The following is an 11088-nucleotide window of genomic DNA, read 5'->3' as shown; positions in this document are numbered from 1 at the left end:
TCACTTTCAGAATTTCAGAGTTATGGTTGAAAAGAAAACAGGGAAATATGTAAAGTGTCTAAGGTGAGATGGAGGGGGAGAGTACTTCTCCAATGAGTTCTCTAAATTTTAGAAGAAAAATGGTATTCGGAGACAGTTTACATGCAGATACAATCCGCAGCAAAATGGAGTTGCTAAGCAGAAAAACAGACACATTGCTGAGATTGCGTGAGCATTGATGGAAGAGAAGAATATGCCGCATAGCTATTGGATTGAGGCTGTTTCTACAGCAGTTTACATCATGAACAGGACTCCAACTGCAGCCATACATGATGTAGCTCCAGAGGAGAGGTTTACTGGCAGAAAACCTGATTTGTCTCATCTAAAAGTTTTTGGATGCATTGCATATGTGCATGTGCCAGATGAACTGAGAACTAAGCTGGACCCAAAAGCTAAAAAATGTGAGTTTATTGGATATTCCCTTGAGCAAAAGGGATACAGATGTTATAACCCTGCTACATGTGAGTTGAGGGTAAGTAGGGATGCTGTTTTTTATGAGATGAGCAGCATGCTGCTGAAAATGAAGCTGTTTTAGGACTGATGTGAGTGGAAATGTGGTTGCACAAAATGCAAGTCAGTAATCACAGTCTTTGAGTGGACCAGGAGAGTCCTCATCTAGTGGTTCAGTTGATAGACCATGGAGTGGCAGGCTGCGTCATAATACCAGTCCTGCAAATGTGATTAGTACATCACGTAAAGGCAAAGAGAAAGTGGTTGAGCCCCCCCTTAGTATGCCTAACATTTCTGCAGGGCATTCTCATGTTGATGGAGAGTCTAGTGGCTGAGAGATGAGCCTTGATGAGGAGCTTGGGATACCAGCTATGAGAACACCTAGTGTAAAGAAGGCTATGGAAGCCATGAATGCAAATCTGCGAAGATCTTCACCCAAGCTCTTCTCTTCTATAATCAAAATAGACACCAAATCTATGAAATTGGGAATGTTTTTTCGAGTCTGAATAGACGTCTTGAACGCCTTGTTTTGTGGCCCGAGACCACGTAGATAGACTTCCACCTTATCATCATCATCCACCACACTGAAACGCCAATAGATGCAAGGGATTCCACAATACCCTTGATCTTCAATGCATAGTCATTCACAGACACTCCTTTTCTCCACAGTATAAAGTTCATTCTTCAACTGTATCTTTCGTGCCTTGGTATTTGTTTCATAGAGTTTTACCAAGGTGTCCCACGCCTCCTTGGGGGACTTGGCATCCTGTATGTGCCCAATCATGGTGTCCTGTATACTGATAGAGAGCCAATACATAACTTTTCTGGCTCCTTGGTTCCAATCCTTGAACTCTTTCACATCTGCAGTCGGATTAATCTCCGGTATCTCCGGTGCCTCTTCATGCTCACCTTCTATATAGTCCCAGTAACCCTTTCCCATCAGGAAATTCGTCAACCTGAACCTCCAAGCATGGAAGTTGTTCTCATCAAGCTTCTCAGCGACAATCTGGTTCCATCATTTGACATCTTGCCAGACACACAAATTTACCATAAATAGCACTATGGTTTGTCCTGCACAAATTGCTGTATTTTCTGCAGCGGCAGCGGTACTGTAGTACACTCAAATGTCACAACCAGTGACCTCAATGTGCATACATACACCCAATGGCAACTGTTGACCTCCTTGCAGCACACACAGTGTCTGCACAACCAATCTGTCTTCCTACAGTTCTTAAAACAGAATTTTACAGAGAATTGATGACTTACCCGTAGTGCTCAAAATCGCCTGCTTTCTGAAAAACGGAGGTCCTGACGCGTCCAAAACGCGTTTTGGGACTAAAAAACTTTGTCCGATAAGACTATATAGTTGCCCTATAGCTCTACTCCCGCGAAGAAAGCTCCTCCATCAGAGATCGTTTGCCAGTGCCTCCCGTAGAGCTCCCGACAAGGGTGTGGTCACCAACACAAATAGGGAAGAGTAGTTGAAGCTCTTACCCTCGTACTGCTTCCTATGCTTCTCTTACTTGCAGCTCAGTCCTTAGCATGAACCATGCTCTGATACCATGAAAAGATGCAGGGGAGAAGAGAGCTTGAGCTCTTGTAAGCACACATACACTCACAAAACCCTAAAAGAGAACACATTAGGTGAGAGACTGAAAATCTTCTTCTTCTTCACTCAACACTCAACACACCATATACAAAGATAAGAGTACACAATATGAAAAGGTACTCAACCAAATACATACTAGGCTTCTCTATAGTGTGAACCCAACTAAATGAACTGGCGCTATAACTATGCCAGTCTCTAGAATGGCTGTCACACAGCTTGTCATCCCACTGGCCGCATATCATCCATGATCTCACCAACCATGCCAGTGGTGTAAGTGTGGGTGGGTCATCAGTGTCCACCACCGCCTCACTAGATGAGCTCGATATCTCAACAGATAAGTCTTTCCCATGAGGTGATAGCTCAAGTGGTAGAGATGGGTGACTCAGAGCAAGAGGACCTATGTTCAAAATCCCACATGGTGCTTCCTCGGCAGCATCACCTCTACAAGTGGATAAAAAAGCGCCTATGGATAGGCAAAGAAAATTGGTAACTACATGGGAGTTTCTTGGGCCTAAGGACACACCAATACTTTAAAACAATGTAGAAGTCAATCCAATTTGTTTTTAAAGACCTCAAAAAAGTCTTTCAATGGTCGAGCAAAAATGACCCACCTTTATTTTGCACCATACATGAAAGTCAATTTAAAAGAACACACAAAATCCATTTCATTAATTGAGAGTTTAAAGTAAAACACAATTTGGTTTTGAAATAATAACGTCGAGGATAGGGTCTTATATATATCACACATGATATTCTGCTAATCTCATGTTTTTTCTTAGATTGTGGTTGATTGACATTTGGCTACACAAAATATATTATTATTTTCTTGAAAACAATTTCAAGAAGGCTCCAATGAAGGTTATTTATATTTCCCACAATTGTCACATCTCTATATCTCTATATTATATAAAGGAAGAGTTTCACAAAACCACCACATGGCAAGAATTTGGAGGTTTGGGAAGGAGAGGAGGAGGTTTGATGAGGTTCGGGTAGAATTTGAATTTGGAGGTCCCAAAAGACATGCAAAGCATGGGTTTGCGCACTAATGTTTCACAAGAGAGCACGCATTGTCCTGCCATGCACAACTATGAAAAGATCTTTGTAAAGTAGCCATGCAAATATTAAACAATATTTACTTCTTTACTATTACAAAATAGAAGTCTAAAGTACATACAACGAATGTCAAAAGAATAATAATGTGCACCACACAAAAGTAGAGAGAGTTTACTTATGATATTTCATGAGGTAGGTATGATCACAAGAAGAAGATTGCAATTCAAAATAGGCTATCTACAAGGTACAAGTGATAAAGAATAAAGTGATGAAACAACCAACACAAAATCAATCTGTTAATCTTTAGGCGGGCTAACTTGGTAAGGGGAATATGGGAGTTTTACCCTTCGGCATTTTTTAAAAATCTTTGTTCACATTTGTTTATTCCCTTGGATCACATGAATAGGTTTCATTCATGAAGAGGAGCCTCATTAAGAAAAAAAAAATCACTCACTCATTTTCTTTGTTCATATGTGTTATCAAGTGTACACACGATCATAATGTACATATGTGTTATCAAGTGTACACATGGTCATAGTGGGATTAGCAAGGGTACATTTTTGGAGAAAGAGGGTCCCTTTCAATAAAAAACAAAAGGGGATGGATTTTATCTTACAAAATTGGAGGGCAACATTCAATTAATCGGACACTTTTATTTTATGTTTTTTGCGGTCCTTTGATTTTGATTTCTTTTTCTCTCAATTGTATTTTTCTCTTTGGTGTTTCATTTTTTGCGGTAGCTATTCCAATCTTATGTTGCTAGCAAATGTTATCGATAGCATGTGGCCCAAAAGGGACAATTAAAATTCTTAAATTACACATTGATAAGAAATTGATTTGAAAATACCTTACAACTTTGAAGAAGAGAATAAGTTAATGACAAGTGTGTGGTAGAGCAAATACAAGCATGTCTATTTCAACTTTAGACCTTAGATGGGTCTTTCAATATCGTAATGACGTGTGATGGTAGAAAAAATGCATCCATATTCCAAATTCTTGCCATGTGGAAGCTTTGTGAAACTCTTCCTTTCTATAATACTAATACGGGATCGCGGCATTGTTTGGAATGGCATATATATTGCGAACCCAAGCCCAAGCATGCTAGCTTCTCCTTTAGAAATTTCAAAAGTCTGGCTTCTTCTCCAACCACGTGTTAGCTTCTTAGCCACTTGGAACCTTCAGTTAATAGATGGAATAGATAAAAAGAGAAGAAGAAAAATAATGTGCACCGCACAAAAGTAGACAGAGTCGTTCACGAGAGGGTAGGTATGATCACAAGAAGAAGATTGCAATTCAAAATGGGCTATTTACACGGTACAATCAGTGATAAACAATAAAGCGATGAAATGAACAACCAACACAAAATCGGGAAGTAACCTGTGATATTCATGATGGCGAAGAGTACAGATGATGCCAAACGTACGTGGGAAATATTCTAGAGTTGCACGGTTGCGTGGTGAGTGTCTATTGGGACCTGGTAATGTTGGGTGTCATCAAGTTCGCTGAAACCATGCTTTGAACTATCATACTTCTCACCATCACCCCACAGGGCATAGGCTTCCTCACCATGCACTTTATCATCTCCTGTCAAGAGCTCTTCTTCGGGCATGCGAAGGGGCACCACCACCTTTATTGCCAAGCAAACGATGCTAGTCACAACTAGGTTCCAACCCACAATAAACAACCCTCCCGCTAGTTGTTTGCCCACTTGGGCCTTCCCTTGGCCCCCATAGAAGGAGCCCCTTGCGTTGGTCACGGGAAGGAAATAGCTGCACAGCGTTGGCTCCGCTAGAAGCCCTGTTAGCAAACCTCCTAGCAAGCCAGCCACCGCGTGCGTGTGAAACACCCCTAGCGCATCGTCCACATGCTGGAGAACTGAGGATCTCTTATGGACCACCATCATGGTGAACCATGGTACACTCCCCGAACACACCCCCATCAAAATGGCTGCCCATCCTTGCACGAGACCTACATCACACTATCCTTATGATTTTAGAAAATATAGGTTTCTGACCGCTACTTTACCCGGCACACTTTTTAACACGACGACGTACCTGCTGCTGGCGTGATGCACACTAGACCCGTGATCATGCCCTGTACGGCGCCAATCACAGATGGCTTGCCGAACACCATGGCGTCCAGGCTGGTCCACACGAGCAGGCTGGTGGCTGCACACACGTGCGTGTTGAGGACGGCCATAGACGAGTCGATGTTGGCGGCGTAAGGATCCCCACCGTTGAATCCCGCCCATCCCAGCCACAGGAGGCCCGCCCCCGCCAGGGTCAAGAGAATGTTGTTGGGCGGAAACCTCTCGCGGTCTTTCTTCAAGCGCGGTCCGACCTGTGAACAAGAAAGCTGAAGCTGAAGATCAATGCACACACACACACACTAATCAGCATACATGAAGCAAAGTGAGGTGTGTATACGCCTGTCTAGTGTCCGGCTCACCCAATAGGCTGCAGTGAATCCAGCCACGCCGGAGGACAAGTGGATGACATAGCCACCAGAGTAGTCCATGACGCCCCACTGGAAGAGGAAGCCGCCACCCCAGAGGCTGAAAGCGCCTATGGTGTACGAGAAGGTGACCCAGAGGGGAACGAAGAGCATCCAAGCCTTGATGTTCATCCGCCCAAGGAGAGAGCCAGCAATCAAAATGACAGTGATGGCGGCAAAGACGAATTGGAAGTAGACCATGGTGGCCATGGGGTAAAAGGGGGCGATCATCGGCGTCTCAAGGCTGCCGTTTTTGTGATAGTGGGCGCTGGCCGGGAGGTAGGCCCGATTGACGAGGTAGTCTTGGGCGAGCGCCGGCCCTGCTTTTCCCCACATCGGTAGAAGTCTCTCCCCAAAGGCCATCTTGTAGGCCCACAGCACCCAGCACAAGAGCACCGCCGCAAAGGCGTAGAGCGCCATGAAGGCCGAGTTCACCGCCCACTTCTTCTTGACCACGCTCCCGTACAATATCACCAGGCCTGGCACGCTCTGTATGCCCACCAGCGTCGCCGCCGTCATCTGCCATGCATTGTCCCCCTTGTTTAGCCAGTCCGGCAGGCTCGTCTGATTGTTCTGATACCCAAGTGGAACCGTTGAGGATGCCATGGTGGTTTTGATCTACTATGGATCTTTTAATTGCAAAGAGGCTCTTCTTCTTCTTGTGTTAAGTCAAAACCCCGAGTGCTTCAGCTGCATCACCTGCTCCACACACCATAGAAAACCTCTCTCTCTCTACATTAGTTGGCAGTTAGCTGGGAAGCTTTTACATACACATGAGACTCACCTAGATAAGCTACAAAAGCATACACACATTTCAAAAAAAAAGGGCTACGGGGCTTAAGCAGCAAATCCTACAAAAGCATACACGCACCTAGATTAGCTACAAAAGCATACACATACCTTAGAAAAAGGGGCTCATGGAATTAGCCAGAAAAAGCAGGCGAGCAGAAACACTCAAGGAGGCCAGATTAGCAACACCCCCACCACGCATAGGCGTAGCTGTAGCCACCAAACAGGACTAGGTACACACACACACACAATTCATAGCCAGAAAACACACTTATGCTACTTCTACTTAGTGCTGAGGCTTGAGTCACATTAGAAAACACCCTTACTAGCCAGCACTGATTCAATCAAATAATCAGCCCTGAAAAAGCCACAAGGAAAATAATATACACGACTCACTTGCTAATTTGCACAGATTCGACCAGCCAACCCACCCAAAAAAAAGAAAAAATCTTGCTTGCTAACAAAAATACAGAAATAAATAAAATAAAATCGGTCAGCACAAGCCCCTATTCGTTTGATAATTGCCCATTGTCAAAGAAGCCAGTCTTCTTGCAAAATATAAAGCTTATGCCAGAAATAGAGTTATTAAGTAAATGGCAAACTCAGAATTACAAAGTTTCAAAGGAAGAAACAGAGAAAACTCAATTAAGGCGAAGCTCACCTACATGATCATGATTGAACGGATTGATCATGGCACAGATGAGCGAGTCGATGAGACTGTCGATCTCCTCAAAAAAGGAAATTTCTCCGAGTAATAGACTGAAAAACAGCAACATAAAGCTGCGTGCGAGGACTATGCAGTCAATATAGAGGAAGTCAACATATACGGCCCCCACAGAAGGGGGAAAAAAACACGATGGCCAGAAAAGTCTGAACAAGAAGGGTCTCCCTTCCCCACTAAAAACCTCCCCACCTTAGTATAACTACATTATACGCCCCCCCGCATCTCAGGATCTCACAAGATTCAAGGAAAGACCCTGTTGGATGATTCTTCATTTTTCTTTTTCTTTCTAATAATAAATTGGCATCCTTCATGACAGCTATCATCTATTGGAATTTGGATCCTGTTTTGTTTTGTAGCATCCACCAAAGCCTTATATTTGCTTTTATATATATATATATATATAGAGGTCCTTGCAGCCACAACAGCTAGACAGGCTTCATTCACTAAGCACTCTGTCCTTGGAAATGTTTTGCGTGCTATATAAACTTTGAATGATTGCACGTCTACGTAGTACCTTTAGGCTTTACTCACAGTCTGCGGTAATAAAAGTTCTTTATGAAAAAGTGTGATTTTTCCAGGCAACCTGCAATCTCTAGAGTCTACACTATTTATTAATCAAGCTATTTTTGCCCTTGCCACATCATTCACCCATGGGTCACTTTCTGTGGCCATCTCATTTTGCCACGCATCACTTCTGCCACGTGTGACAAGAGTGCACAAGGGAGGAAAGACTCCCTAGGGGACAGATTATTAATCCTTGTTGTTTTTTCTCACATTGCTTTTGAATCCTCCATAAGATAAAATAGGATGTCTACCTCGATGTGCAATCTAAGAAGTCTTTTTTATTTTTTGCTTAGCAAAACACTCAAACTACCCTAAAAGCTAGGCCAAAAAGAGTGTACAATATTGAGACACTAACTTAGATAATGATAATTTCATTAATTTGATGCACAACAGCTGTGTGGTAATTCGTAAGTAAGCTAGTTTGGACATAAAGAGGAAGATACATCTTTAAGCTAGCATGTCATATATAATGTACCAATCTATAAGTCAAATGATAAAATTATATATATATATATAATGAGTTGGGAGAAAGTGGTGCTTGTTGAAGCATCTTTCAACCATGCAAATTGAGTGGATAAGCTACCACAAACGTCAACTTACACCTTTTTAAGTTGGACACAAAAATGAACTTACCGCTCTCTCAAAGATGTAGATGCACCCAAGCTAAAGGAGATAGATTGAGAGGAAATGGAAAAATACATCAACCAAGCAAAAAGAAGCACCATGTAGATATAGCGCATATGAGAAGACCGAGTCAAAATCAACCCCACTATTTACCTTTTAACAAAAAAAAGGACAGAGCATCTTTGTTAGAAATCATGGTAACTAAGGTTGAACAAAACACATAATCAATCTCATGATGATTAATTTTGGATTCAAAACAATAAAGAGCTTATTAATGAAGAAGGGTGGGAAAGGTAATATCCTTAATGAAAATGCAACATCAATTTATTTAAGAATTCACTTAAGTACACCTTTTTATATCTCAAGAGGAGCATTCAATGCATGATGATTAGTTTTGGATTCAAAATAATAAAGAGCTTTTAATGAAGAAAGCTGGGGAAAGGTAATTGATTAATAAAAACTTTCACATCAATCTATTCAATAAGTCACTTAAGCACACCTTTTTATACCTAAAAAGGAGCATTCAATGCATGTGTGCCTAGCACAACACATGTAATTAGCACACAACATGTGACTAGAACTTTACATGTGACCTCTTTACATCATCAAGAATCATTTTTTTTCACATCTACTCACCAATTTAGATCTACCAAATAACCTTAGGCTCAACCTTATACATGTGCAACCGAACACAAGGATCATGCTCCACCAAGACAGAATGCCCATCAATAAAATTTTCCACTCTCGCCTTCCCTTGGGAATGGGATTTTGTGACATTGCTAGGACCTATGTTCCAAGCTTATGTCTTGATAAAACCAAGTCTTAGACCTCAGCCAATGGCACACTAACAATGGGAACATACACACAAACAAGGCAAGACACATAGGTACATAGGGTTAGACCCATGCCCTTTACGATTCTATTAACCTCTTTTAGTTAACATGGTTTCTTCACAAAAAGCATCTACACGAATATCAAAAAATTACCTTTGGTATATTGTAAACCCATCATTTATATGTTGTAAGAACTCGCTCCCAAGTCTTGTATGTCAAGATTACAACATGAGGAACTCGACTTAAGGGCCGAACAGTTGTAAAAACCTTGTATTTAGTCATGGGCACCTTGGGTCACTTACTCGCAGGCATCCTAGTGAGGAAATACATATAAAGCATAAAAATCATATTCTCATGTTTGTAGTACTGGATAATGATCTACGTTATAGTATCTTACATCTCTAATAGCCTATGTGGATGTGTTTTTAGTGTTGGGATGCTTTGTCATTGTCAGTTTGTTTTTTATATCTCCTCATCACGTTCTTCTCTCTTCTCACTCTCTTGAGTAGTAAGCATTACATAGCAATTAGGTTCTCATGAGGATCACACATATTGAGCCGCTTTTTGTGGTGAGGAGCGATTGCACAACCCATTAAAGAAAGAATTGCATTTGTGTGACAATGATGGGGTATACACAAACATCAAGCTCTCCAGATGCAAGGGTAGGTTCTCCATGACATTTAACATCTTTTGCACCAAAATTGGGGAGTATCTTTAAACTTCAATTTGTTATGCTTTTCATTTCGGTTTTGAGATGGTGTCTCCCATTGTTTGGTATGTAGTGGCAAACCACAAAAAAATGCGATTTTAGAGGAATGAAAAAACATTGTTTATATTGATTTTGAGTCGCTTTTGGTTTTTATGTTTTTCTTTGGAGTGTTGTTTTTTAAGCTGTTCAATTCGGATTCCAATTTAAAATTTGGATCAATTTAGAGTTTTAATTTAAATTAGACAAAAGCGAGAAGTCGATAAATGCAATGTATATAGATGCAAATAGAGTTGAAATTTGGATCAATTTAGATTCCATGTGCACTTATAATCCTTTTATATTTTGATCTTGACTTGAATGTGTAGATTATCCATTAAATATTTTGATCTTAACTTGATTATGTAGGTTATTCGTAATTTCATGTTGATTAGAGTAGTTTTTAGTTCAATTAGAGTAATATAGTAGGTTTTAGCTTTAAAAATAAGGTTAATTGATGCTTTAACCGAGGTAAGAGTTTGCTATTGATTTGCTTTATCAAAATCCCAGAATGATGCATAACTCCAAGTTGATTGTGATTCCTTAAGATGTCACTTGATTCAAGGCTTAATTGGGTGACACCTAATTATCTTATAATGCCTTATTTTAGCCTAATTTACGTCCTCCAAAGTGGTAGCAAATTGACCTTGCAATTTTGATGCCTAATAATCAATTTGGCTATAAGGTTTTAGGGTGTCAACAATAATTAAGCTTATTTAAAGGCTATTTTTTTCTTGAAGAGAAAACAAAGAAAAATGGGACTCAAGCTCACGTGCTCAATTGGACTATAATTTCACTTTATTAGCACAAAAATATCAATCAATGTTAATTGCAATGGTTAGCATTACCTCTATGCATGTGGATGTGCCTTTTTTCACTATCTTTCGTATATACATGCTAGGTTCTTTATTATGATGATTTTGGGAACTAGCCAAGCTTGCAAAGCTTATGTATAATGCTCACTATTGAGGTTTATATATATATATATATATATATATATATATACATACATACATACATACGTGTAGAGCAAGCTTACAAAGCTTATGTGTAATGCTGGGAGAGGGGGGTCACTCATAAATATGTAAGCGTAGCACATGGGTTCAACAGAAAGGATTTTTTAAATCCATTTTTAACACATTTTTTTCATACAGAAGGGTACCAT

At 40.6% G+C, this 11088-nt stretch overlaps 1 protein-coding gene across 6 annotated transcripts; it reads right to left on the bottom strand.

Annotated features, from left to right (window-relative positions):
* Positions 1-4516: 4516 nt before the first annotated feature.
* Positions 4517-7276, bottom strand: LOC147605261 (ammonium transporter 3 member 2-like). Of its 6 annotated transcripts, none has more exons than XM_086794439.1 (5): positions 7095-7276; positions 6545-6643; positions 5600-6366; positions 5206-5491; positions 4517-5119 (listed from the first exon to the last, which is right to left on the bottom strand). In XM_086794439.1, the coding sequence occupies exons 3-5, from the start codon at positions 6248-6250 to the stop codon at positions 4587-4589; spliced, it is 1470 nt and encodes a 489-aa protein (XP_086650565.1). In that variant the 5' UTR covers positions 6251-6366; positions 6545-6643; positions 7095-7276; the 3' UTR covers positions 4517-4586. The 6 variants fall into 6 exon arrangements, with proteins under 6 accessions (XP_086650565.1, XP_086650562.1, XP_086650566.1 ...); XM_086794436.1 differs by having other exon boundaries at positions 5600-6343; XM_086794440.1 differs by having other exon boundaries at positions 7099-7276.
* Positions 7277-11088: the final 3812 nt, after the last annotated feature.

The sequence above is a fragment of the Cibotium barometz genome, chromosome 60 (assembly GCF_041138505.1).
Source record: "Cibotium barometz isolate CiBa-2024 chromosome 60, ASM4113850v1, whole genome shotgun sequence".
Classification (NCBI taxonomy): domain Eukaryota; kingdom Viridiplantae; phylum Streptophyta; class Polypodiopsida; order Cyatheales; family Cibotiaceae; genus Cibotium; species Cibotium barometz.
The sequence above is the reverse complement of the archived record's forward strand: the minus strand, read 5'-3'. Positions and strand labels throughout refer to the sequence as shown.